The sequence below is a fragment of the Macaca fascicularis genome, chromosome 1, assembly GCF_037993035.2.
Source record: "Macaca fascicularis isolate 582-1 chromosome 1, T2T-MFA8v1.1".
Taxonomy (NCBI): Eukaryota; Metazoa; Chordata; class Mammalia; order Primates; family Cercopithecidae; genus Macaca; species Macaca fascicularis.
The window spans coordinates 86,050,952-86,078,275 of NC_088375.1; the positions used below are offsets into that span (position 1 = coordinate 86,050,952).

A 27,324-nucleotide genomic window follows, 5' to 3' on the forward strand; every position below is an offset into this window, starting at 1 on the left:
GCCGCCTCCGGATCTGCTTCTAGCCGGGACACACTGTGACACGTTCAACTGTGGACCCTGAGAACTGGGGAGCTCTGGAGGGCGGACGGGCGGGCAACGTGGGGGAGCCCCTGTCCCGGAGGGCGGGGCGCTCCTCAGGAGCTGAGCGGACCGGCAGTTCTCGCAGCGTCGAGCTGCTCCTCTGGCGCGTAGGAGCGCTCGGTGTCTTCCCGACAGCTGGGCACGCCGCCAAAGACGGCAGCCCGGAGTCCCTATCGCTGGCCCGGCGCGGTGTGCGCTCTGGTTCCCACCTTACTCTGCAAACCCGGGGGTCCTGGGCGGATGGAGCTGGCTATTCCGGGGCTCCCAGGATTCTGCCTGCCCCGCGGCACGGCGCAGAGATAGGGACTTGGGAAACTGCAGACCTTTCTCCCGACGCATGAGTGTGGCATTTGGGGTTTGGATTCTCCCAAGGCCAGAGTCTGGGTTGAGGTTCTTGAAGCTGCCCAGCTGCCATTCTTGAGCGTCGCCTTAGAAGTATGCCCCAGTAAGGACTGGTGTGGGAAGCAGGTGCCTTAAAGTTGATTTTGACCCTGCATGTTGTGGGCCTCGGTTTCGCCTCTGCTTGAAAGAGGCCAGTCCTGGTACCCCGGGCTGGGTCCTGCTCTGCTTCCCTGAGCTCATGGCCCCTTCCTGTCTCAGGTTTGCTCTGCCCTTTGCCCGGGGTTGCTGTCGAGGACCCTGTGCAAGACTCGGCCTGTTTTTCTTTCTCCCTGATGGACAGACCCAAACATAGCCGCGCAGCATCGTGAAGGGCTGGGATTTTCACGCGTCTGTGGCTCTGGAAGGGCCCGGTTTCCCCAGGAGGTAAAGGAATGTTCCTGTCCCCCTGGGGGAAAGAAAGTGAAAACGAAAGCGCCCTGGCTGCTCCTGGTGTGGTCCCATTTAAAACGAGGTTGCTGAAGGCTAGGACGCGTGCTACCCGGATGTGTGCCCAGAGACCCTGCATCCAAGAGCAGCCGCCTGGACCACCAACCTCCCCTTCATCCAGCCGACCCAGCCTAGAGCCCAGGCCCACGTCTGGTGGATTGTGTCTTACGAGAGGCCAGGCAGGGGCTGACTTCTCTCGGTTCTCAGAAGGTCGAGCCCTCTATTAGCATCTCCTGGAACAGTGGGCAGAGGGCAAGGTGGTTACTCTGTTCAGTCCTTAGGATGGTTGGAAGCCGGAAGGAGGAGATTCTGCCGCCAGAGCAGGAAGTGCCTTTCCAGGAAAGCGGCTGCTGGGGCAGCATGGGAGCCCAGTCCAGGGAGCGTTCTGGCAGAGATCATTCCGGAACGTGGATCTGCGCTGGCGGCTCCCAGGAGACCTTCCATCTCGGAGCTCCTGTGGAGACCACGTGCCTGGCAGGTCCTTACAGTTGTGGGTTGTGTGGCTTCTCACCAGGCAGCTGACTGGGGTTTGCGACTGTGGGTTGGTGAGAGTGGAGAACACAGAATGTTGTTTGCTGGAATACTTCTCTCTGCCCACAGGAAGACACCTTTGGCTTGTGTATTCTGGTCAGGGCAAAGTCAGGTTCTGTGATTTCCACCCCAAGATTGTAGGAGCCATGAGGCCTGGGCCACAATTTTCTCCCTTGGTTGTGCTCCGTGAAAGGTGGCTTTGGTGTCCGCTCTGCCACTGGTCTCTCCCCAGGCAGGCAGGCAGGCATCCTGTGCCCCCACCTTGTCTCCAGTGGTGGTGTGGCTGTGCTTCTGCAAGGCCCGCATCCACTCACTGTCTGCCCTCTGCACTCTCTGACTGGCCAGGGCCCCCAATAGTCTGCTCATTGTGCCCTCACGCTTGAGCAGAGCCGAACTCGGGACCCAGGAAGAGCAGAGTGTTGGCCCGCCCAGAGTTCTTGGCAATTGGTGTATCGTGTGTGCCTCGTGCCCTGTGCTGGGTGAGAGTGGGCACAGCTGCGCAGACAACGCCCTTGGCGAGGCTGGAGCCTGGACCCCTGCCTGGCAGCAGCTGGGCGAACTGGTATCTTCTGCCTGTGGGTCCAGCCTCACCTTGGTAGCTTAGTGCTCCCTCAGGAGGAAGGAGGGGAGGCCTGGTCAGTGGAGGTCACCGCTGTGTTTCCTTCCGTGTGAATTTGTAGTACCATCTAGGTTCAGACCCGAAAAGCTTGGAGCCAGGGGCTGGGGGAAACAGGGCAGGACCAGCCTCGGGGTAGCCCTGTTGGGCCCACCAGTGCCATGCTGGCTGTGGGTTGGCAGGGTGGAGTGACCTTAAGAAGGGCCAGCTCTGGAGCAACAGGGCAGAAGCTCACATGGGGTCCAGCCCACAGGACCGTCTGAGTAGTGCTCCCATATCGGGTTCTTTGAAGCGCGTGATCTAGCCTAACTTTTTCTCCTTCGTATTGGAAAAGTCACCATAAGATCATCAAGTCTTAATTTCTGTGATCGTGATTCTTCAAGTAGGTGTGTAGCTATTGCTGGATGTGTCCTGAGAACTGCACCCCTTCTACCCTGGCGAGAAGCAGGGGCTCCAGAAATTTATGCAAGTGGCATGGCTCATTGATTGTGGGAGACTCTGGGGGGCTCCTAGCTAGTGTATTATGGGAACCAGGCTGTGGGGGTTGCAGGGCTCACTGACTGGGAGAAGCTGAATGGATGAAGAACCCTGGCCACTGTGGTGCGTGCTGATGGTTGGCTGGCACATAGAGGAGGTGTGCTAAGCGCAGGAGCAAGTTCTGTGGGTGGGAGAGCCAGGAGGGCATGGAGGGCATGCTGAGATGAAAACGACATGTGCTTGTGACAAAAAGCCCAGAAGAGGCAGTAAGGAGGGAGGAGTCTATCCCTTACGGAGAGCACATGGACTTCTGGGTGGGTGCCCTGCAGTTCCCTTCCTCCTGAGTCTTTTTAACTGGGGGTCTGGGGTCAATCAATGACATGTATGCGTGTGCATGTGTGCCTGTGTGGGTACATATGTGTGGTGTGTATGCATTTGTGTGCATATGTGTGCTGTGTGTGCATGCATGTGTGTGTGTTTGTGGTAGGTTTGTGCACACATCCTGCATACCTTTGTGCTTGGGAGTGGCATGTGTGTGGTGGGTGTCCCTGTGCATGATGGAGTTGCAGCCGTGGTGCATTTGTGAGATTACCTCGGTGGCCTAAATTGGGGATTAGGAGGGCATCCTCAGGTCCTTCCCGCTGTCTGCTCGTCTGCCCACAGGCGGCTGTGCCCCAAACAGGAGGAGGCCATCCACGCCTTGCCTGAGTTGTGTCCAAGTTTGCGCGTCGCCAGGGGTCTGTCCACTTCCCTCTGCCTCGGTCCCTGAACACAGCTGCAGTGCATGGCACCACTCCTTAGCTCTGCTCTCCACCCCAACTCGAAGACGCTGCCCTGGCCCTGTGTGCAGCTCACGTGGGCTGGGAGGTCAGGGCAGGTGCAGGTCTTGGGACAGGAGCTGGAGCCGTCTTTTCCTTCCTGCACAGCCGCAGAGCAGGTGGACAGGGCTGCTTCCCTGCAAGGGCCGAAGGCCAGGCCCCCTGGGGATTTATTCCTGGCTTAGAAGGGCGGGGCCAGAAGCAGGCGTGGTGGGGATTAGGGACTCAGCACCCTCAGCTCTCAGTCCAGCAGACAGACCCGCCCCAGGCTGGCCACAGAGGCTGCACCCCAGCAAACAGGTAGGCGCTGTTCCTGGGGAGGATTCCCACCAAGCAAAAGCCAGCTCCCGGGCCCTCACCTGCCACAAGTGTCCAAGTTAGGATCCTGTTTGCCGTCCCCTTGGAGGCTGGGAGGGAGACCTCCAACCCCCTCTTGGCATTACCAGCATCACAGATAGGAGTCCCAAGTCCAATGAGAAGTTCCTGGAATGGGCATAGATTCAGCAGATCTTGACAAGGCCATATCTGCAGGGTATGGTGCCAGAGGACAGAGGCGGGACAGGGACATTTCCATTCCAGACCTAACAGCCCAGCACTCAGCATCATGCATGGGAGCAAATGGCTGGGCTCCTGGGTGGGGTGGGGGTCTCAGGGCAGGCTCCCAGGGGGCTTGGAGGTGACTCCACCAGGTGGGGACGGTAGCTCCCGGGTAGGGTGTGATCAGAGTAGACAGCATCGCTTACCAGGGACCCCTGGGGAGGCTGACAGGGTCAGTGGGTTCAGTGGTGGTGGATTTCAGTGGGGGGCTCCCCTGCCGAGAACCCAGTAAAGCTGGCTTTCCATTCGTCTCCCGTGTGCCCAGATCCTGGTCTGAGGGCCACTCTGTGCATGCCGGGCCTTCCAATGTGACAGAGCTCAGGGGGAAGAATACCCAGGCTCTCAGGAGACTCTCAGGCCAATGTCTCCATCCCTGGGTCAGCCCTTTCCTGCCATGAAGGCAGAGGCAGCTCAGCAGGTGGGGGCCAGAGGCCACACTGCTATCCACAGCCTCTTCTCTCACCCCTAGGCATGTCAGGCCCCAGGCCTGTGGTGCTGAGTGGGCCTTCGGGAGCTGGGAAGAGCACCCTGCTGAAGAGGCTGCTCCAGGAGCACAGCGGCATCTTTGGCTTCAGCGTGTCCCGTGAGTCCAGGGCTCTTGCGGGGGGATGCGTAGACCTCAAGGCTGCTGAGTAGTCCCAGCAGCCTGTGAGCAGGCCAGGAGCCTGAACCCAACAGGCACACTCACCCTGCAGACTGTCCGCACTCTTGCCCACTTCCTACCACACAGAACCTGAGGTTATTGCACTCCTGCTGTCCCGCGTGCCTGTGTCTCCCTTCCCTGGGTCTGTTGAGTGCTGATAACTGGGCTGCAGTGTCTCTTTCTGGGAGAACCCTCGCCTTGTAGACTCCTGCGCCTTCCCAGCTGTGTGCTCCACTGGCTGCCTGCATCCTGGGGCTCAAGTGTTGTCGGGACTGCAAGGGGAACGCTGGGTGGGGCAGTGCGCTCTGAGCAGTCCCTGATGGGTGACAGGTCTCTCTGCTAGATACCACAAGGAACCCGAGGCCTGGCGAGGAGAATGGCAAAGGTGAGTGGGGTGGGGCCCTGTGGCTGGAGCACCCCCAGTGTGAGCAGGGCTACTGGGCCCTACAGCTGTGTTCGCTGTGCTGCCCATCTCCTGCCCCCATTGATCCCTCATCTGTGAGATGGGTCCTTGCCTCCAAGAGCCAGTGAGCTAAATCAGGGTGTCAGTGTCACAGTGCGGTGTCGCCTTCCTTGGGTACAGTGTGAGAGGCCGGCCAAGGCCTGGGGCTGTCTTCCTCCCACCCTGGAGGCGGCCACAGTGCTGCTGTCCCCAGCCCTGTCCTGGGCTTATCAGCACTTTTGAGCTGTCTTCTGGGGTCCTGGTAAAAAGGGCTACTCTGCCTGCCTGATTCAAGACAAGGGACCCCCTTCCCAACAGCACCCCTGCCCCGTAATGTGCAACCCAGTGGTCTCCAGTCACCCCACCACATCATCCCCTCTGTAACCTGATGGTCACCAGTTCCCCCACCACCTTCCCCCAGCACCTCTTGATCTCCAGTCCCCACTCCCCCCACCACCAACTCCCAACTCCCCCGCTGGAACCCAGTCTCGTATCTCCATCAGTGAGGACAGTGTGAGAAATGGTGTCTGGCTCAAGCACTTGGCAGCACTTGAGGGGTCCTCAGACGTCTCCTGCCCGGCAAGGATCTGACCGAAGCAGTCGTGGGCGTGGGAGGGGCCTGCAAGCATGCCTGGGTTGGGGGCGGCTGGCCCTGGAAGCCCTGGTGCAGGTCCAGTCTGCCCTCTGGACTGCCTCTCCTCTTCCCCAGATTACTACTTTGTAACCAGGGAGGTGATGCAGCGTGACATAGCAGCCGGTGACTTCATTGAGCATGCCGAGTTCTCAGGGAACCTGTATGGCACGAGGTGGGCCACGCGTGGGTGCAGGTGGGCTCCCGGGATTGCTGTGGGCGGCAGGGGTTCAGGTAGTGCCTGCTGCCTGCCCGCCATCCACACCACCCGCCCCATGGTTATGAATGTGGCCAGGTTGTGGCCCAGGGCCAGGCTCCCAGGTCTGTGGCCCTGTGGTGGCTCTTTCACGAGACTACTGGGCCCGGTCCTGCCACCATGCGTTGTCCTGGCAGGGTGAAGGGTACACAGGACACCTCGTGCTTACTACAGGCACCTTGGAGAGTGGGTGGTCTGTGTTCCCTGTAGGTGGGGCAGGGTGTGGGGGTAGCAGGTTTGAGGTGCTGTGGGGTGCTGGGTTCACGCCAGGCCTAGGCTTAGCTGTGGGAGGAGAATGCTGGGCCTGGGAGGACCTGGGTGTCCCTGAAGCTCCTGTAGGCCTCGGAGAGCCCTGGCACCCCTGCTGACCTGGCACCTGCCTCCAGCAAGGCGGCGGTGCAGGCCGTGCAGGCCATGAACCGCATCTGCGTGCTGGACGTGGACCTGCAGGGTGTGCGGAACATCAAGGCCACCGATCTGCGGCCCATCTACATCTCTGTGCAGCCGCCCTCACTGCATGTGCTGGTGTGTGCTGGGCAGGGTTGGGGGCTGGGGGTCAGGGCATGCCAGGCTCTGACTGCCACCCCCTTTTTAGGAGCAGCGGCTGCGGCAGCGCAACACTGAAACGGAGGAGAGCCTGGCGAAGCGGCTGGCTGCTGCCCGGGCCGACATGGAGAGCAGTGAGTGTGCCGTGGGACTACCAGGGCATGCCAGGAGGGGAGTCCGGGTTCTGAGACCTTTGGCACCAGGGACCCTGTGGGTCCCCAGACCTTCTGACATCCGGAGTCTCTGTGAGGGTCCTCAGACCTCCCAACTACCTCCCAACACCTAGAGTCCCCGTGAGTGTCCCCAGAACTCACCCCAGTCACCAAGGGTCTCATTGAGGGTTCTCAGATTTCCTTCTGTTACCTAGAGTCTCCGTGAGGGCCCCCAGACCCCCCATCACCCAGGGTCCCATGAGATGTCCCCTACCTTCTAGCCCCGGGGGTGTCATGTACATCCTCTTACAGCTGTCGCTTCCCCTCTGGGTCTGACTGCAGCCCACAGGAAGAGGGCATTTAATGTTCTGCTGTGTGTATAGAGGACACTGCAACCCCTAACCAGAGTCCTGATGGGTGCTGGTGTCCAGACCTAAGGTTTGGGGCTCCAGAGAGAGCAGGAGGGGTACCTGAGGACTGAATCCCAGGGGGCGGCCCTTCCCTACCCTGCACAGGCCCAGCTGGGCTGGAAAGCTGTCACACAGCCACAGCGAGGACAGCCGCAAGCCAGTGGGCTGTTCTGGGGGTCGTGTGGGACTTGGGGTGGGGCTGCATGGGCTCACTGTGCCCTGACCCCAGGCCCCACCCACAGGCAAGGAGCCCGGCCTTTTTGATGTGGTCATCATCAACGACAGTCTGGACCAGGCCTACGCGGAGCTGAAGGAGGCGCTCTCTGAGGTGGGCCCATTCTTGTGCCTACCTGGGCAAGGCCCAAGGGGAGGCCTTGGGGCCAGGCCTTTGTTGTCCAGGAAGCCACTGAGGTCAGATGGGACAGTCTTACCCAAGCACTGGCATGAGACACCAAGGTCCACTGTGGAGGGAGAGCAGGAAGCCCAGCCCTTCCTGGATACCAGCCCTCCTAACTCTCTTTCTTCCTCACTGGCAGGAAATCAAGAAAGCTCAAAGGACCGGCGCCTGAGGCTTGCTCTCTGTTCTCGGCACCCCAGGCCCATACAGGACCAGGGCAGCAGCACTGAGCCACCCCCTTGGCAGGTGATAACGGCAGCTCTGTGCCCTTGGCCAGCACATGGAGTGGAGGGGATGCTGCCCCTGTGGTTGGAACATCCTGGGGTGACCCCCGACCCAGCCCCACCGGGCTGTCCCCTGTCCCTATCTCTCATGCTGGACCCGGGGCTGATATCCTAATAAAATAACTGTTGGATTAGAAAGTCCATAAATGAGTGGAACGTGGCCCTGAGGTTGGTGGAGCCCCATCCTGATCGGGCCCCATCCTGATCAGGCCCCGAGCTCCAGCAGCCCACCCTAACCACCAGCCCCAAGGAGGACCACCAGGTGACCTTTGCCTAGGCATCTGCTGCCTGTCGGCTCCTGGCTGCCACCCCAAGGCAGCATCATGCTTGACTGGCAGCCAGGGAAGGTGGCAAGGCTGGTCCCAACCCGCCTGGTGGGCCAGCAAGTGGAGAGCAGGCAGCGGCTGCACCGGGCAGCCTGAGGCTGCAGGGGTGGGCCCTGAGGGCTGCCTCTTGGTGCCCAAGCTCCTATGGATCTGGCATGGGCCAGAGCTTCCAGGAGAGGCCCCTGAGCTCTGACAGCTGGAGGTTCTAGACCTCAAGGCATGGGGGATTCCTTGAGGGAGATGCCCCTCCCCTCGCGGCCCTAGGGGCTGTGTGTTGTGTGTGGGGAGCCTGTGGTCAGGCCACCTCCCTCCTTCCCCTGTGCTCCCCCAGCCTGCCTGTCTAAGGCGGCACAGGGTGGTGCTGCCGGCCACCCCTAGGGTCAGCCCCAGCCCTGTTCTGATCCTAGGTGAGGTGCTTCTGGGGTGGGGTGCAGACAGATGGGTGGGAGAGAGGGAGGCAGGCAGGGCGCCCGGCCGGAAATGGGGGCGGGGAGCAGAGTCCCCGCCCAGAGCCCAGACTGGGGCCTCCGGAGGATACAGTCCAGAGCCGCCCAGGCGGCTGGGCAGGGCAGGGCAGGGGAAGGGAGGGGAGAGGAGGGCAGGGGAGGGCCCGGGCAGCCCCCAGAGGCTTGCTCCAGGACAGGTGGACTGAGCTTCGGAGGCTGGGGCTGGCCTCTGACCTGCTTGGGCCTGGAAAGCCCTGCCCGCTGCCCTGCCCCCCAGGACAATCAGGGATTCAGACCCTGAGGCTGAGGGGGGAACAATGGGGCCCTTGAGGGCCCCTCCTCCAGCCCCCATTGTGCTTGGTGGCGAGAGGTGGCCCTGGCTCGGCCACACACCCTCGGGGAGGACCAGCATCCAAGCAGGTGGAAGGGGTCTGAGGGAGACTGGAATTTTCTGGCCTGGAAAAGGTAGGGTGCTGGGGTCCATGTATGTACCTCATGGGGCTGGGGGCTGTTGCCCCAGGAGACAGCCTCACCCTGTGCTCCTGACCTTGAGTCCCTGAAGGAGGGAGGGCTTCCTGAGGACCAGCCCCAGGAGGGTGCACTCCTTGCGCCTGCCACCCTCTCTTGGGCTCCGCTGCTCCACGCAGATGGTGGGGTGGCCCCCGGCTCCGTGTCTGTGTCCTTCAGGCCCAGCTGCCTTCACCGCAGGATGGGCACCAACTTGCGGGGTCTGCTCTGGGACAGCTGGCAAGTGGGAGGGGGCTGCCTTCAGTACCTCCCCCAGCAGCTGGGGCCCCTCAGGCAGCGGTAGGGCTGGCCTCTGAAACACCAGCCAGCTGCATTGTGTCCAGGCCCACTCTCCTACCCTCAGCGGCCACCTGGACATGAGTGGGCTGGCCTGCCCCTTGCACAGACAGACCTGGGGCCCTGCTCAGTCTCCTTCATAGAAGACCACAAGCCAATAAGCTTGCAGTGGGGCCCAGCCTAGGCCTGAAGCGCAGCAGACCCTGTGGTCAAGGAGCCATCCCCAGTGCTCGTCAGTGCTGTGATTAACTGGGTGGAGGCCCCCCCTGGGGTGCTGGAGCAGGCCCTCAGTGCAAGGAAGGGGCAGCATGGCTGAGGAGTGGGAGGCCCGCATCCCGCGGGGAGGGTGGAGCACCCCAGGGCTGATGCACAGGGAGGCCACAGCCCAGGCATGGGGGCCCCCATCCCAGAGCTGGATGGCAGTGAGCCCAGGATTCCTGGCTGCTGGGCATTCAGGAGGGAAGAGACGGGTTCATGGACCCTGAGGGGAGCAGGTGGAGAGCAGGGACAGGCTTAGGAGGCTGGGGTAAGCATCACCCCCTCACTCCCACCATGCATACCCCCCAGGGCTCCATTTCTGGAGGATGTGTGGTCAGCTCCAGGCCTGCAACAGCCCAGGAGACTGGCCGGGGGGAGCTGTCCAAACTGCAGTGATGACACACTCCCAGCCTGACCAGGCCTAACTTGACCCCTTGGTCCACCTCCAGGGGAGGAACAGCCCCTCATTTCTGGGCCTGACAGCTCTGTACCTGCTTGGGACCCCGAGGGAGGGGACTTGAGAACGGGCTGCAGGAGGGCCCACACATTGACAGTGTCAATTGCCAACAACCGGAGGGGGAAGAGGGCTCCATGGGGGAGGAGGCACCAGCCTGGATGTTGCCTCACCAGCTGCACCTGTGCACGGCCCTGGCAGGGGCTGGGGACCCCACAGACTCATACCCCCACACCATGATCCTCAGTGTTCCCTCACTCCCCTAGCATTCCTGAGCACCATACCCGTGCTCTTGGGCTCCTGGGGATCTGGTCAGTTTAGGAGCTGTGGCAGGCCATGTGAGGGGAGCCATGATGTGGGCAGGCACTTGGGGTCTTGGTGGGGGCACCTTGCGTTCCTGGGCCTGGGGGGAACTCCCTGAAGGAGGTGTGTGGTGAGGCTGAGTCTGAATAGGGAGGGTTCATGGCTATGTGTGAGAGTGAGTGTGTGAGCCCAGCTCTATGTTGAGCTCGGGCAGCAGTGTACATGTGGGAGTGTACACTGCTTATGTGTGGAGGGTTGGAGGGAGGAGCGTGCACTGTGTGTACATGTGAAGGATGCATGAGGATGGTTGGTGCCCACAGCCAGTGGGCCTACAAGCTGCACAGGCAGGACAGTGAGGCCGGCCACGGAGCTGCTGGGGCAGAGTGGGTGTGGAGGGAGGGTTCCAGGCCTGGGGCTTGGGTCCTGGGGGGCTGAGCTCTGCACCTCCCTCTGGACCAGGGCATCCAGAGGAGCATGACTGAGGGTGCACTTGGGGCTGACCATCCCAGGGCCTGGGCTGTCCAGGACAGGCAGCTGGGGGCTCAGGCAGGGACATGGAGGACAGGTACGGGAGCTGCCACCACAGAGCTGAGCTCTGGGCATCAGGGTAGGGGGCTACAGCCTGTTGGGGGTGAGGAGAAATTGAGGCCTGAGGGTGGGTGAGCGCTGTACCCCCCCTGAGTGAGGACCGTCCCCACACAGGGCCCCGCAGTGGAGTGAGTGCAGGGGTAGGAGGGGACTGTGCCTGCAGGAACCCCAGGGAAGTGGGACTGGGAATCTGCTTTGGACTGAGTGGACAAGCGACAGCACAGTGCCTGCCATGCGCTGGGGTCCCATCATTTTCAGGGAGGGGAGGAGCCTGCCCCAGGGTCCCACCTGGTGAACTGTGTGCGTGGGTACCTGTCTGGTGGCTGCCCTAAACTGCAGAAAACACCCGTGCTTCGTGGCCTGCCCTGGGAGGGTCTGCAGATGGAATGAAATACCTGGGCCCCTGACCCTGTGCTACAGACCTGGCAGGGCGGGGCTTGTTCCTCTGTGTCCCAGGACCCTCATTCAGACCCAGGATGAGCAGGAGGTTGATGGGGGAGGAGGTCCGGCTCTGACTGGTGTCCTGAGGTGCCAGGACACCAGGACACTGGTCAGAGCTGGCCCAGCCAGGTTTGCAGACAGGTGGCCTCGGCTTGGGCCTGCTTGCCCTGAAACCCTTCCCAGAGGTGGCCCCCACTGTGAGCCCCCATGGTGAGCCCCTTGGCTCTTGCCGCACACCCTTTGAAGCCCTTCCCTTGAGTCCCTGATGGCACCAGGGTGAGACCGTCCCCACTGTGAGGCCCCCTTTTACACCCTGGCCTAGTAGCGAGCCCCCGTGAGACCCTGGTCCCCAGTATGAGAACCCTGTGAGCCCCCGGCCCTCCACCAATGCCCACATCCTCCTCTACTTCCCACAGCCTTCCCTGGGACTGACCCTGCCTTACTACTCCGAGACCTGGGCCAGGCAGCGTCCTGGCTCCTGGCCTCCTGTGGCCACCCCCCTACCTCTCCCTGACATACATTACTAACCCCAGCAGCTCCCTCCTCCCAGACTTTGAAGCCCAAGGGTGCTTCCAGCTCTTTGACCAAGCTGAAGCCCCTCCCCACCAATCCTCATTCTGGGCACCCTGGAGGTGTAGCTTTGGGGTGAGATCTCTTGGACTTATGTGCACATAGTCTACAAATCCCGGGCCTGGCTCCCTGGAGGCCAGCACCCCTCCCCTCTCCTCCTGAGGGCCTCCACCAAACCCCTGCTGACAACCTCATTCTGCAGCACTATCCCAGGGCCTGGGCTGTCCAGGACAGGCAGCTGGGGGCTCAGGCAGGGACATGGAGGACAGGTATGGGAGCTGCCACCACAGAGCTGAGCTCTGGGCATCAGGGTAGGGGGCTACCATCAAAAAAAAAAAAAAAAAGGAGATAGGGTCTCGCTCTGTCACCCAGGCTTGAGTGCAGTGGTGTGATCTCGGGTCACTGCTATCTTCCCTTCCTGGGTTCAAGCGATTCTCCCACCTAAGCTTCCCGAGTAGCTGGAACTACAAGTGCACCACCATGCCTGGCTAATTTTTGTATTAAGAGCACATTTCTTAATATAAATAAATAAAAATTGCCAGCATGGTGGCATGTGCCTGTAGTCCCAGCTACTCAGGAGGCCAAGGTGGGAGAATTGCTTGAGCTCAGTAAGATTTACAGAAATGGCCGGGCGTGGTGGCTCACGCCTGTAATCCCAGAGCTTTGGAAGGCCGAGGCGGGCGGATCACGAGGTCAGGAGATCGAGACCATCCTGGCTAACACGGTGAAACCCTGTCTTTACTAAAAAACTTCAAAAAATTAGCTGGGCGTGGTGGTGGGCGCCTGTGGTCCCAGCTACTCGGGAGGCTGAGGCAGGAGAATGGCGTGAACCTGGGAGGCGGAGCTTGCAGTGAGCTGAGATAATGCCACTGCACTCCAGCCTGGGAGACAGAGTGAGACTCCGTCTCAAAAAAAAAAAAAAAAAAAAAAAAAAGATTTGCAGAAATGTTGTGAGGATAGTGCAGACTTCTTATAGACTCCACACCCAGTTTCCCCGTTGCTGACGTCTTGCATTAGCGTGACATGCTCCTCATAATGAATGGACCAGTATCGATGAGCTGGGGTTAACTGAGGTCCTTGCTGTATGCAGATGTCCTTGCCTCTCCCCTCAGGCTCCTTTTCTGCCCCACCGTGGATCCTACATGGCATCAGTCACCGTGTCTTCCTGGGCTCCTCTTGGTTGCAGCAGCCTCCTGGGTCTCCTTGTATGGGATGTCCTCACTGTCTGGATGAACACTGGCCAGATGTTCTGTAGGATGCCCCTTGGGTGGGATCCCTTTCAGCCTCAGGTTTCCTTATGAGTCCTCAGGGGGATGGATTTTGAGAGGAAGACCATGGAGTTGATGTAACCTTCCCACGAGATGCTGTGAAGCATCCACACCATCCACGATGCTTGTGATGGCACCTTGGCTCCCTGGCCAGGGTTGGTGTAGGATGCGTGCTGCAGAGGCGTTCTCCCCCTTTCCCTCCCACACCCTCTGAAGCCAGGTTACCAGGTGCAGCCCACAGGTAGGGCTGGGGGTCACGCTCCCCTCCAGTACAGGGTGTCCACATGGCTGCTTTGGATTGACTGTGCACAGGGGAGCTGTCTCCTGTCCCCCATTTGGTTATACATTCAGTCAGGTACCTTGGCTTCTAATCTATGTCAGTATGTAATCTGTAACACAAGACTACTTGATTTCTTTCACTGCTTAGAGGGATCCAGTCTCAGGCACTGGGCGCTGCACATGCAGGTGCTGCTTGCACTGACTTCCTCTCTTGACACTACAGTTTACTCCAGGCTCCTCTGTACTTTCGCAGCCCCAGCCCTAGGGTCTGCCAGTCCCCCACTAGGGGTTCCTGATTCCTGTGATTGGGAGTGGAGGTAGGAACCAAGGCCTGGGCCCCAGGTAGGTTCTTGCTCCTAGGGTGTTTTTGCATTGAGGCTTTTGCAGGCGCCAGAGCAAAGGTGTGTGTCTGAACCCAGGTGCATTCACACATCTATATTTTCTATAAAACTGCCCACATCTTTGTGAGACACCTTGCAGTCTCCAGCTGTGATCACATGGAATAGTCACCAGCAGTGTGGAAGGCCGTGACACAGCGACAGCCTCAGGGAAGGGCTGAACCTGTGTGTGTGCGCCTGTGCATGTGTGTGTGGCGGGGCCAGGCAGCAAAGGCTCCTGGTGGGAGTGGGCTCCAGCCAGTGTGGGAGCCGTGGGCAGAGCACACGAGGGGATATCTGGAGCCAGGTGTGGAGTGGGGGCAGGGGACCTGGCACTGGGGCAGGCAAGGCCGCGGCATTTGCTCTGGTTAGGAGTCAGGGGCGGGGCAGGAGGCCTGCTGGGTGGGTGTCCTAATGCTCCCCAGGCTTGCAGGCAAGGAGTGAAGTGCCTGAGGCCCTGCAGGCGGGGCCGGGGGAGCCAGGCTCAGGATTGGCTGGGGTGGAGAAGCTGTTCTGCAGGGCAGAGTGGCATTTGGGTGTGGCCCTCTGGCACTGGCTGTGCCTGCTGGGCATCTGAGTGCTCATGTTGGGGGTAGAAGCAGGCCCCGGAGAGAATTGCAGGCTGGAGGTGTGGATCTGGGAGTCCCCATAGGTGTGGCCCTCAGACCAGGACCTGGGTTCTTCCAGGCTATTCCCAGGACCACTATGTGGGTGCAAGTGACACAGCACCCCAGAGCGAAGCGCCAGCTCTCAGACACCAGGGCACATCAGCCCAGTGCCGAGCCACGGTGGTCACCAGAGCTAGCCGATGGCTCCATTTCCTCAGCTGAATCAAGGAAGCCGCTCGGCAGTCAGCCACAATGAGAGTGCTCACACCATGGGCAATGACAGGCACCATCACTGCAGGCTGCCCCCAGAGAGCTATTTGTTCAATATTGCCCCCACACAGCTGGGCAGGCCGGCCCTGGCACCGAAGGCCTCCTGCCCCATCTCTCCTTTGAGTCTGCTCTGTCTCGGGTTCCTGTCGGGCTGGAATCAGTGGGCCTCAGCCTGCTGTGATGGGTCAGGTGGGGAGGGAGGGGGGCCCTGCCTACCAGAGCCAGGGGGATAGGGGAGGTGGCCCCAGGGCTGGAGTGTGCCAGCCTGTGCATATGCGTGTGCTTGATCACATGTGTGTGTGAGTGCATGGGTCTGTTTGCATGTGTGTGCATATATGTGTATGTGGTTGTGCATACATATGTCTGCATGTGTGTGCATATGCACAAGTGTGTATGTGGCACTGTTTTTTCATGCATGTGTGTCTGCATGTGAGTGCAAACAGGCATGTCTGTGGATGTACACTGGTGATAGTTGGCACATACACATCTGTGTTTGCATTGACCCTGTTTGCATGTGTATCTGTGCATGTGTACGTGTATGCATGTGTGTGTGCATGTGTATCTGCATATGCATTGTGCATGTTCATGCATATGCACGTGTGTGCATGTGTACATGTGTCTGTGGATATGTATCTGAGTGTGTGTGCACATGTGAATGTGTGTGGCTCTGAGGGGTACTGCACAGATGTGAGGAAGCAGGGCCACTTCCCCAGGAACCCTGACTGCCCCCTCTTCCTGCCCCGGGTGGGGAGGCCTCAGCTGCATAAAGAGGCCGGGAGCCTCACCAGCGACTGCTGCTGGTCCCACACCTGCCACCGCTGCCTCCCAGGCCAGGTACAGGGAGAGGGCCAGAGGCAGAGGGAGCTAAGGGGTCTCCTGCCCCAGCGACCCAGGAGCAGGTACTGGCCCCAGGGAAACCGCCAGGAGAGGGTGGGCAGGGGAGCTGTAGGAGCTCTCCCTCCTTGGAGCACAGTCCCTGCTGCACAGCCCTCTCCTGGGGGCACTTGCCCACCTTGGGCTTGGCTGGCCTGTGGCATAGCTGTCTCTGAGGGTCGCAGGTGCTGAGTGTGGCCTTGCATTACTGGGTCTATAACCTCGCTGGACACCGTCCCTCCTGGACGGACGCCTGGCTTCATCCTGACCCCAGCTGGGGACGGTCTGGGTTGAGATGATGGAGGACCAGGAACCTAGATTGGGCGGGCGGAGCCCTGGAACCCTGGGCACCTGAAAAGGGCAGTGGGACCAGCCGGGGGCTGGAGGGAGGATGGAGGATTTTGCGGAGGCGGAGGGACCCTGACGACCCCTGTCCTGGGTGTGGAGGGAGGCTGAGCAGGGCCTCTGGTGGCCGAGGGGCTATGGGGATTGTGGACTGGTGGCACTTTGGGGTCTGGGATCTGATGGTGGGGCAGGCACGGGGGGCTGTGAAGGACTGAAGGCTGATGGGGCTGCAGGGTCTTGGGGTCTAGGGAGCTGGAGGGGCCAGGAGGGATTGAGTAGCTAGGCAGGCTGGGGAGACCCTTCGGATGCTGAAACTGTGGGACCCTCTCCAACAACCTGGATGCGGCTGGGGCTGGGCTGGTGGTCATGGGTGCAGCAGACACTGAGACCACCAGTCCCCACATTTGAGTAGTGCTTGCCTCAGTGTCCCCATCTGCCTCCTGAAGGCAGCTCACCCAGCTGGGGCCCTGCATCTGCACAAGCAGGGGCGGATCAGGTGGGGGCTTCCACTTCCGTTTAAGGTGGCAAGCTCTATGTCATCGGCTGTGTAAGCAGAGGGGCCAGCCGCAAGGCAAGCCTGGAGCCCCAGCTCTGAGCTCTGAGCGCCGCGGGCTCCTAAGTGCGGGCCCCTGGCTGACCCCCACTCCGCCCCACAGGACCCGCCCGCCCGCCCCTATGACCAACATGAGCTGGAGCTTCTTGACGCGGCTGCTGGAGGAGATCCACAACCACTCCACCTTCGTGGGTAAGGTGTGGCTCACGGTGCTGGTGGTCTTCCGCATAGTGCTGACGGCTGTGGGCGGCGAGGCCATCTACTCGGACGAGCAGGCCAAGTTCACCTGCAACACGCGGCAGCCAGGCTGCGACAACGTCTGCTACGACGCCTTCGCGCCCCTGTCGCACGTGCGCTTCTGGGTCTTCCAGATCGTGGTCATCTCCACGCCCTCGGTCATGTACCTGGGCTACGCCGTGCACCGCCTGGCCCGTGCGTCTGAGCAGGAGCGGCGCCGCGCCCTCCGCCGCCGCCCGGGGCCCCGCCGCGCGCCCCGAGCCCACCTGCCGCCCCCGCACGCCGGCTGGCCTGAGCCCGCCGACCTGGGCGAGGAGGAGCCCATGCTGGGCCTGGGAGAGGAGGAGGAGGAGGAGACTGGAGCAGCCGAAGGCGCCGGCGAGGAAGCGGAGGAAGCCGGTGCGGAGGAGGCGTGCACTAAGGGGGCCGGCGCTGACAGCAAGGCGACGGGGACCCCGGGCACGGCCGGGCAACACGATGGGCGGAGGCGCATCCAGCGGGAGGGCCTGATGCGCGTGTACGTGGCCCAGCTGGTGGCCAGGGCAGCTTTCGAGGTGGCCTTCCTGGTGGGCCAGTACCTGCTGTACGGCTTTGAGGTGCGGCCGTTCTTTCCCTGCAGCCGCCAGCCCTGCCCGCATGTGGTGGACTGCTTCGTGTCGCGCCCTACTGAGAAGACGGTCTTCCTCCTGGTTATGTACGTGGTCAGCTGCCTGTGCCTACTCCTCAACCTCTGCGAGATGGCCCACCTGGGCTTGGGCAGCGCGCAGGACGCTGTGCGCGGCCGTCGCGGCCCCCCGGCCTCAGCCCCCGCCCCCGCCCCCGCGCCGCGGCCCCCGCCCTGCGCCTTCCCTGCCGCTGCCGCTGGCTTGGCCTGCCCGCCCGACTACAGCCTGGTAGTGCGGGCGACCGAGCGCGCTCGGGCGCACGACCAGAACCTGGCAAACCTGGCCCTGCAGGCGCTGCGCGACGGGGCAGCAGCTGGGGACCGGGACAGTTCGCCGTGTGTCGGCCTCCCTGCGGCCTCCCGGGGGCCCCTCAGGGCAGGCGCCCCCACGTCCGGGACGGGCAGTGCTACCTCTGCGGGCACCGTCGGGGAGCAGGGCCGGCCTGGCACCCACGAGCGGCCAGGAGCCAAGCCCAGGGCTGGCTCCGAGAAGGGCAGTGCCAGCAGCAGGGACGGGAAGACCACCGTGTGGATCTGAGGGCGCTGGCTTGCGAGCTGGGCCAGGGAGGAGGAGGGTTGGGGGGCTCCGGTGGAAATCCGCGACCCCTTCTCCTCAGCCTTCTCCTTAGCAGGAGGTCTCAGGCAGACTCTGCCCAGAGGGGCAGCCAGGCTGCTCAGGGAAGGGGCTGAAAGCGGCAGAGGAGTGCTCTGGCTTGCTCACTACTGGGGCCAAGGTGGGTTGGAGAGAGGGTCTAGGAGCCAGGAAGGGCCCTCTGCTGTGGTCTGAACCCCAGGGGGGCTGGGGCATTGATTCCACCCCTGTCCTGAGCTGGAATACATCCTCTGGGATGCCAGCTCTTCCCTTTGAGCTTCCCTGCAGGAAGCCATGGAGGCCCTAAGGGTGCCTGGTATGGGCATCAGTTGGTGGGAGTGCGGGGGTGTATATCCCCATTCCCTGCAAGAGGGAGGGCTCTGTTGAACAAGGAACGGGGCTCCTTCAGCCCTCCCCCTCCCAGCCCCAAACTGAGACAGACTGGGAGCTGGGAGCCAGGGGTGGACAGGACCACACCCTCTTTGAGCTTCTGCGATGCCAGCCTTCCCTTCCTCTGGGAGACTTGAAGTTCTGCAAAGATGTTGACCATGCCCTGCATCTTGGACCCAACGGGTGGTGGTCAGGGCCTGGGGGCTCCATGCTGCGAGAATGGGGCTCTGGGGTTCCTGTCTGTGGCCTGTCTGCCCTCCTCCCTAATTCAGACCCAGCCTCAAGAAGAAAGGGAGTAAAATAAAACTAACTTGTTTATAACCTTGTGTGTGCATGTGTATGCATGTGCATGTGTATGTATGTGTACATGTGGCTATGTGTGTGACCGCATGCACACGTATGTGCATTGTGTGCATGTCTGGGTGTATGCTTATGTGTGTATGCATGGGTGTGTATGCATGGCTACCACATGGGGAGACATGGCTTAGCTCCAGGCTGGCTGGGAGAAGAGACCCCTCCCCAGGGACAGGCAGGGGAGTATGGTCACAGGCAAGCCCCTGTAGCTTGTCAGACAACACTCGGGGCCTGCTCAGTGCCAGGCAGCGTGCCGGGGGCAGGGGTGGGTGGGACTGGGTGGAGTGCACTGATGGTGAGAAAGAAAGAACACACTCAGAGCCTCAGGTTGGGCCGCAGCTCAGTGGATGGAGGGTGGCTGTCTCAGGCCCGGTCATGACCAGGACGTCGGCCAGAGCCTGCAGGGGTGGCTTTGGCGAGGGGCCAGGGGGCTCATTAGCCCCTGGAGCACACTCCAGGTGACTGGCTATCCCCCAGCCTCCCTTAGGCCTGGTGCAGCCTGGCTGGCTGCCCCTCCTGGGCTGCATACCCCTCTCTCCGTGTTGTCCCCCAGCCAAGACTCAAGCCCAGGCTGAGCCCTGAGTCTCACCTAAGCCCGACTCCAGGCAGATGCCAACTGCAAACTGCGTCCCTCTCCTTTCTGGGGCTTGCCTGGCGGACCTCTGGCCCCAGGTGAGCCCCGACTCATGGAGCCACGGACAGCAATGCTGAAAGTGCAGCCTCAAGGAAGAAAAGCAAACACCATCCCCAACAAGTGTCCACTCCAGTGGGGACACACCAGGAGCCTCTCCAAGACAGGAAGGGTTTGGGGCTGTGCTGCTGGTGGTGCGGTCACGGGGGAGGCCAGGTCCCTGTGGTGGGGGGCCATGGTGTCCAGCCATGCTGGGCAACTGTGCATGGCTCACCCTTCCTCCACCTTTTGTTCTGTTCAGGCCTTTGCCTGATCAGATGAGGCCACCCACATTGGGAGGCCAATCTGCTTTCCTCAGCCCATCTATTCAAATCTTAGTGTCATCTGGAAATGCCCAAACAGACATACCTAGAATAATGTGTGACCCCATATCTGGGAACCCTGTGGCCCAGTCAAATAGACACATAAAATGAACCATCACAGGCCAGGAACTGTCTCACATCTGTAATCCCAGCACCTTGGGAGGCTGAGGTGGGAGCATCACTTGAGCCCAGGAGTTCAAAACCAGCCTGAGCAACACAGTCCCCATGTCTACAAAAAATTAAAAAGCAGCTGGGCGTGGTGGTGTGCACCTGTGATCCCAGCTACTCAGGAGGCTGGGGTGGGAGGATCACTTGAGCTAGGGAGGTAGAGGTTGCAGTGAGCTGTGATTGCACCACTGCACTCCAGCCTGGGCAACACAGCAAGACCCTGTCTCAAAGTAAATAAAATTAGCCATCACAGGTGGACTGGAGGCAGAACTGCTTCTTCTTTGGGAAACTTTAGTCTTTGGCTATATATCTAAATATAGATATAAAAATAGTATATAGTATCTATGTCTATATTTCCTGTGGTTTTGTTTCTTTGGAGAACCCTGGCTAGTACACATCCCTCAGCCAGAGCTGTTCAAAGGGTACCCCAGCTTTGAGGGAAACTGGAAATGATCTCTAACCTGGAGGGTGTGCCTGTTGGGACTGCCATAACACCACACCATGCACTGGGTGCCTTAAACAACAGACACTGATTATCTCACAGTCCTAGAAGGGAAGGCCAAGATTAAGGTGTGGGCAAGCCTGGTTCCTCCTGCAGCCTTCCTCCTTGGCCCATGGATGCCATCTCCCCGCTGTGTTCTCACACGGCTGTCCCTCTGTGTGCATCTGTGTCCTAATCTCCTCTTCTTTTAAGGACACCAGCCACCGTGGATTAGGACCCACCCCAATGAACTCATTTTAACTTAATCATCTCTTTAAAGGCTTTGTCTCCAATTATAGCCACATTCTAAAGTTCTTGGAGGTTAGGAGTTCAACACAGGAGTTTTGAGGGGACAATTCTGCTGGTATTAGAGGGTATATGCCCCCTGGGAAGCTGGATTGTCACAAGAGAAGGGGAGACGGGACCCTGGGGACAGACCTCCCTTCTTGGAGACTTGGGGGTAGGTGGGCCATGTCAGGTTTGTGAGCATCTGCTGGTGGGCTTAGGCTCTGTTACTACACTCTCCCAGCAGCATGGCCTTAGCCAGGAAAGGCTGTGCAAGCCCCAGCCTCCACGCCATCTGCTAGTCCTCCCTCTAAGACCAAGTCCTTGATAATCTGGACATTCCCACAATGTCATGCCTGAGCCCCACACCACCAAGCAGGGCTGGCGTCTCCCACTACAGCGGGACGTGGTATCTAAGTTGCTCCAGTCTGCAGACCCCCAAAGGCTAAACCCATCCCACACTCCTGGCGCTTATCAGTCACTTTTAGAAAACTCATGCCTTGGTTTCCCCAGCCACCTGGGGTGGCCACGATGGTGATGAGCTGAGCCTGGCACTGCTGATACCACAGTCCCCCTCCCTCCTCTGTCCTTCATCTTCTGAGCTCTAGGGCAGGTTGGCAGGGGGGCCAGTCACTGGTGGGCCCAGCCATATACACAGCAGGACAGAGCCAGAGCAGGCGGTGCTGGAGCAGGCTGGTGGGATGGGACTCCACGTCTCACCTCCATCCGTTTCCACAACCTCAGCCAAAACTCTCGGCTGCTCATGGGTGTGCATAGTGGGGTGAGGGGCCAGCTGCTCAGAGACTCCCCCAGAATAGGGCAGTGGCGCTCTCCTTCCTCTAGGAAGGGAGGAAGCCCTGAGGCGAGAATAACAGGAAACCACCTTCCCCCGACCCCCACAGTACCTGGGAAGCAGGGGCTGCCACCCCTATGCCCAGACATTTTCCAGTTCTCACTCCCCTGGCCCCAGCTGCAGCCTGGTCCCTGAAGCCAGGACAGGGGTGGGGTTTCCTCCCCCTGGTGCCAGGCCCCAGTCCCCTGCCTGCTGATAAGGGGAACAGCAGCCCCGGTGGCTGGCCAGGCTGGCGTAGAGGGTCCAGGAAGGCTTCTTGGAGGTGGCCTGGAGCTATGGCCTCACATGGCTCTGGCACTGGAAAGTGGGCCCTGGGATTCTGGAGCTGAAAGTTCTCTTTTGTTTCCTTTGAGTCCATTTGAACTGAAGGAGCCCCTGATGGTGGTGGCGGCTTCTTTGTGGTGAGGGGCCTAGGCAGGACGGATTGGAAGCCACTGGGCCTGGCCTGGGGCACCAGGTTGCCACACACCTTTCCTGCTGCCTGTGCAGGGGTGGAAGCAAATTCCTCCTCTGGCTGAGGACCAGGCTGACGTGAGGCTAGAGGAATTCGACCCCCTGCCCCAGGTTTCATCCTGCCTGCCTTCCGCTCTGTCCATATGGGGCTGCCCGGGGCGGGGGGCGGGGGGATACCGGGTCACCCTCAGGAACGCCAGGCTCCGACAGAGGAAGGGGTGGTGGCTACAGCCAGTGGCTAGGGAGCACATTCTAGGCCTGGCCTATCTCAGTCAGGAAGCTGGCGGCTGGCGGGGGACTGAGGCCCAGGGACCTTGGGGGACCCGGCTGATTCTCTCCAGGCCCCTCACCATGCCCTGACCCTCGCCTGGTTGGGCAGGCAGGGATCCAGGGCCTCACAGGGCTTGGGGCAGGTGGGGATGCTGTGAGGAGGGTTCAGAAGGGCAAGTAGGAGCTCCAGGGACGAGGAGGCTGCAGTGAAGGGAGTGGACTAACGGCGGGCAGGGCCTCCGTGGCCATGACCAGGGCCTGCGGGAATTCGCTGACTGCTCAATGTCACCTGAGCCCCTAAGGCATGCTGGGTGCTGGCCAGGCCCTCGGGACATGGCAGGGAGCTATGGCAGGGATTCTCTGCTTGGCCAAACTCCGGCCAGGATCCGGAACCTTCTCCTAGGCCCATGTGTGGGCACTTGCTTGGAAAATCCAGTTTTAGTAAGAGCCCTACTGAATCAGTTTAGCCAGAACACCACACCCTGGATATCTCACCCTCCATGACATCTGATTGGGTCCCTCATCCTCCACCGTCCCCTGGTGACGTCTGATCACCCTGCCTGCCTAGAGCAAGGACCCTGTGAGGTGGGTTTAGCCAGACCCCTCAGCCCTGATGTCTCCTTAGTCATTCCCACCCACTGACCCCACGCTGCTCCTCGGCTTCTCCACCCCCTTCCCTGTTGTATTGGGGTTGAGCTCCATCTCCACCAAGGCTGCCAGGCAGGGCCCCACACCACATGATGCGCCTTGGTGCAGTCTTCCTCACTGATGTTACTACGCATCACGAGGAATTTTTTTTATTCAACAGCTACACAAAGACCTCTGCTTGCCGGGACTCTGCACCATAAAGACACATTGAGTAAGGTTTCTTTGGTGCTTTGAGTTGAGGACTATGGAGAGAGGAATGCAACATGGTGCACGGGCCCATGGAGGCCAGAAAGACGGGGATGGCTTGGACTAGGGCAGACTCTAGGGCTGAAGGCTGCTGGGGCCACCTTGTAGATGCATCACTTACTACCAGGGAAAGTGGCCACTGTACAGGGCTGCTCAGCGGGGGCATGGGACATCACTCCTCAAGAAAGCACAGTGGGGTGGATATGTCATAGCAGTGTGCGGTTCCTGCCTAAATTGTCCTCTGTGAGTTCAGCTGTGAAGAGAAGACAAGAATCATCGGAAGGACGTCCTGCAGGACAGGTTGGGCTCCGTGGCAGCTTGGAGTCCTGCACTAAAGAGGACTATAGACACATGACGGGGGTGACCCTGGCCTGAAAAAAGCGGAAGTTACCAAGGATGTGATTGGAAGCTGTGATTGTGTCTCGTCATGTCGCATTGATTAGGGGTGTGGAGGGGTTGTGGGCTGGATGGTGCCTGTCCTTATCCGTGGAGTCACTTGGGGATGGAGCCTCCTGCCACCTGCAGCTGATGCCCCAATTGTCCAGCAAATAAAGAAGAAAAAATAACACAACAATCACACGTGGACAGCTGGCAAACTAGTAGGTACCCTTATAAAAAGAGAAAGTGGCCAAGCACAGTAGCTCACGCCTGTAATCCCAGCATTTTGGGAGGCCGAAGCCAGTGAATCACTTGAGCCCAGGAGTTCAAGACCAGCCTGGACAACATGGGGAGACCATTTCTACAAAAAAATACAAAAATTAGCTGGCCTGGTGGCTCGCGCCTGTAGTTCCAGTTACTCAAGAAGCTGAGGCGGGAGGATTGCTTGAGTTCCGGAGCTTGAGACCAGCCTGGGCAACGTAACCAAGACCCTGTCTTCACAAAAAAAAAAAAAAAAAAAAAAAAGCTGACACATGCTAGACCGTGGATGGACTTTGAGAATACTATGCTGAGTTAAATAAGCCGTCGCAAAGGACAAATCCCGTAGGATTCTACTCCTGTAAAGTCCCTAGAGGAGGCATGCTCATGGAACCAGAGGGTACAATGGGGCTGGGAAGTGGGTGTTTAACAGGGAGTTTCAGGTTGGGAGGATGAAGAGGTTCTCGAGATGGGTGGCGGTGCCCGACACGGGTGGGTGAAAGCGAGGCATGCCCCGAATAGGACACAAAAAGGCGCTTAAGAGGTGGGCAGAAAACTCGTTACCTGCCGAGGGTGGAGCCTACGTGCTGACGGATAGGTCGAGCCCCCGCCCCGAAACACACCCCGTGCACGATGCTCCGCCCCCCACGCATGCCCCACCCACCCAGCATGCACGCTCGTCCCGCCCGCCCCTTCCAGCCCGGGCGGACCTGCTCCTCACGCACGCACGCTCTGTTGGCCCCGACTCGCACTGCTCCTCCCCTCAAGCACGCACGTTTCGTTCACCCCTCACGCACGCACTCTGCGCCCGCCCCTTCCCGCCTCCCTCCGGCGGCCGCCGCCAGGGGCCGCTGTGGCACCCGCCCCTCCTGCTTCCGTGGGCCCTTCCCGCTGCCGCACTCTTGTCCAAGATGGCGGCCGCGGCGCTGCTTCGAGGCGCGGCTCCGGGGCGCGGCGGCCCGGCCTGGCGCTGGTGGCTGCGCGCGGCCCCAAGGTGCCGCCTGGTCCACAGCTTCCGCAGTCCTGGTGGCGACCCAACGGCCGCAGCGACCTGGGCCTGCTTCCGGCTGGATGGGCGCACCCTGCTGCGCGTGCGCGGCCCCGACGCGGCGCCCTTCCTGCTAGGGCTGCTGACCAATGAACTGCCGCTTCCGGGTCCCGCGGCCGGGGGGGCCCCGCCTCTTGCGCGCGCGGGCTACGCCCACTTCCTGAACGTGCAGGGCCGGACGCTCTATGATGTTATCTTGTACGGGTGAGCGCGTGTTAGGAGGGCGCTAGGGGGCGGGCACCCAGGGGAGTGGCCAGGGACCGGCACCCAGGGGAAAGGCGGGCGCCCGGGGCCTGCAGAAGGCGTGGGAGGTGGGCACCTGGGGAGGGCCGGGATGGGGTGGAAGTTCAAGGGCGGGTGGGCCAGCGACTGGCACTCAGGGTCGGGCACCCAAGAGATTCCGCTTGGGATAGACACCCAGGGGAAGCTCACTCAGGGCCCAGCACCCAGAGGAGGACTCGGCTCGACACCCAGGGATGGTTCAGCGACTCATCCAGGGGAGGCCTGGGTGCCCGCCTACCATGTCAGAGCAGAGGCATCTCTAGGTGGGCACCTCCCAAGTGGGCCACCTGGTGACCCTTCTCCCTCCGCAGGGATAAGGGGTTCAGGGCCCCCGCCTGGTGGCAGAGCTGTGTTTCTGAGTGACAGCTTGTGGTGACACTCGTGGGTTCTGTTTACCTTGTGTTTCTCTGTGTCCCCTCCGAGATCTCACCATTGCTGGTCACACTGGCATTTGGTTCTGTCATCTGTGCTGATATCACGACTGTCAGTGATGTTCATGCCGGGTCAGGGCCGTGACAGCTTACAGCCTGGGGTTTCCCTTGCCCAGCTTCTAGGGACCTGGATCCCTGAAACCTCCCCCGGGTGAAGTGGATCTGGCTCGCGGCCGCCTGCCTGCTGTCTCTCCTGTTCTTGTCCTCTTCAGCTTACTCCTGTGTTTTGGTTTCAGGGGATGGACACCTTTTTAATGACTTCCTGAGCTACGTGGGGTGAATTTTTGGACTCATTGTGTCTCTGCCAGTGGCTTTACCTGATATCCTGGCTGGGTGTGAAAATCTATCTTGGAAATTGTCACCGAGAATGTTCACATCACAACTTTGTTTTCTCGCTGCCAGCTTTTCTGAGAAGTCTAGTGCCGTTCTTATTTGTATGTGAACTGTGTTTTTCTCTGTAAGCTTTTCGAAACTTTTCTTTATCTTTGATGTCGTGAAATGTCTTGCTGATGTGTCTTAGTTTGGTCTTTTTCCATATCACATTGCTGGGCATTTAGTGCGCTCTTTAAATGTAGAACCGGAGTTGGTGAAATATGGCCCTTAGGTCAGACTCAGCCCATTACCTGTATTTATAATAAAACTCTCTGGGAACCCCGCCCATTGGATTCCATGTGGTCTGGGGCTGCTTTTTTTTTGAGACAGAGTTTTGCTTTTGTTGTCCAGGTGGAGTGCAATGGCACAATCTTGGCTCACTGCAACCTCTGCCTCCAGGGTTCAAGAGATTCTCCCGCCTCAGCCTCCTGAGTAACTGGGACTACAGGTGCCTGCCACCATGCCCGGCTAATTTTTGTGTTTTTAGTAGAGACAGAGTTTCACCATATTGGCCAGACTGTTTTCAAACTCCTGACCTCAGGTGATCCACTCGCCTCGGCCTCTCAAAGTGGTGGGATTACAGGCATGAGCCACTGCACCCGGCCTGGGGCTGCTTTTGCCTAGAGTGGCAGAGTTGTGGCATGAGTGTGGCCCTCAAGCCTAAGTTATTCACTGGCCCTTTACAGAAAAAGTGTGCCCACCCTAGCTCAATAGGCTTAAATCTTCATGTCCCAGTTCAGAGATGTAGTCATCATTGTTTGTCTTATGTATTCATTACATTTTGTCTAGCTACTTTAATTTCTTCATCTTAAGAACTATAGTCTTTGATTATTTTGAGCCTTCTATGTCAGTACTGTGCTGTTCACATGTTAGCCTTACAGTGATGTTGTTTTTGGTCCCCAAATTCCCTTCCATATTTCTATAGTCCTCTTTTATTCTTTTCCCTTTGAGTCCTAGTTCTATTGAATTCCTATTCTTAATAATTGTTCTGTGGTATAAAGTACAGCTGACTTTGCACTGCGTGGGTCACCTATATATGGATTTTCCTTCACCTCTGCCACCCTGAGACGGCAAGACCAACCTTTGCTCTCCTTCCTCCTTCTCAGCCTACTCAACATGGAGACCATGAGGATGAAGACATTTATGGTGATCCATTTCCATTCAGTGAAGAGGAACTGCATTTCCTCTTCCTTAGGATTTTTTTTCTGGGATTTGTAGCTTACCGTATTGTAATACAGTATATAATAGCATAAAACATAGAAAATATGTGCAACTTGACTGCGTATGTTATACATAAGGCTTCCAGTCAACAGGAATCTGTTAGTAGTTAAGCCTTTGGGGAGTCAGAGCTTAAAGGTGGGTTTTCAACTGTGTGGGGACCAGTGCCCCTAGCCCTTGCATAGTTCAAGGGTCAACTGTCTGTCCTTTCTGCGTCTCAGGGTTTTTTCC

The 27,324-nt window shown here is 59.6% G+C and overlaps 3 protein-coding genes across 55 annotated transcripts in view; all 3 read left to right on the forward strand.

Annotated features, from left to right (window-relative positions):
• Window positions 1-7,847, forward strand: part of GUK1 (guanylate kinase 1) — a 40,144-nt gene extending 32,297 nt beyond the window's left edge. For 6 of the 45 annotated variants that reach the window (XR_012433968.1, XR_012433962.1, XR_012433957.1 and 3 more), the window contains 7 exons: window positions 4,418-4,531; window positions 4,935-4,976; window positions 5,743-5,839; window positions 6,307-6,445; window positions 6,516-6,759; window positions 7,271-7,356; window positions 7,565-7,847. Coding sequence is in view for 20 of the 45 variants with exons in the window: in XM_074038394.1 (XP_073894495.1) it covers window positions 1,192-1,387; window positions 4,418-4,531; window positions 4,935-4,976; window positions 5,743-5,839; window positions 6,307-6,445; window positions 6,516-6,600; window positions 7,271-7,356; window positions 7,565-7,597 (792 nt within the window). In the remaining 25 variants the exon portion in view is untranslated. Of the gene's footprint in view, window positions 1-681; window positions 1,388-3,459; window positions 3,652-4,398; window positions 4,532-4,921; window positions 4,977-5,536; window positions 5,642-5,742; window positions 5,840-6,306; window positions 6,446-6,515; window positions 6,760-7,270; window positions 7,357-7,564 lie in introns of those variants that run through there. The other 39 variants (XM_065532216.2, XM_065532236.1, XM_005541065.5 and 36 more) reach the window with 34 other exon arrangements.
• A 1,020-nt stretch (window positions 7,848-8,867) lies between these two features.
• On the forward strand, window positions 8,868-18,676 carry GJC2 (gap junction protein gamma 2). The gene is made up of 2 exons (XM_015450894.3): window positions 8,868-8,946; window positions 16,576-18,676. The coding sequence occupies exon 2, from the start codon at window positions 16,595-16,597 to the stop codon at window positions 17,909-17,911; it is 1,317 nt and encodes a 438-aa protein (XP_015306380.3). The 5' UTR covers window positions 8,868-8,946; window positions 16,576-16,594; the 3' UTR covers window positions 17,912-18,676.
• A 5,962-nt stretch (window positions 18,677-24,638) lies between these two features.
• IBA57 (iron-sulfur cluster assembly factor IBA57) overlaps window positions 24,639-27,324 on the forward strand; it is a 31,690-nt gene continuing 29,004 nt past the window's right edge. For 2 of the 9 annotated variants that reach the window (XM_074038351.1, XM_045398276.3), the window contains exon 1: window positions 24,639-24,994. In XM_074038351.1, coding sequence (XP_073894452.1) covers window positions 24,654-24,994 — 341 coding nt within the window. In that variant the 5' untranslated portion in view covers window positions 24,639-24,653. Of the gene's footprint in view, window positions 25,336-25,739; window positions 25,961-26,981; window positions 27,022-27,324 lie in introns of all 9 variants that reach the window. The other 7 variants (XM_074038364.1, XM_074038367.1, XM_074038352.1 and 4 more) reach the window with 7 other exon arrangements.

Coding starts and splice junctions, on each gene's coding strand:
- GJC2 (XM_015450894.3), top strand. CDS start 16,595: ATGACCAACATGAGCTGGAGCTTCTTGACGCGGCTGCTGGAGGAGATC.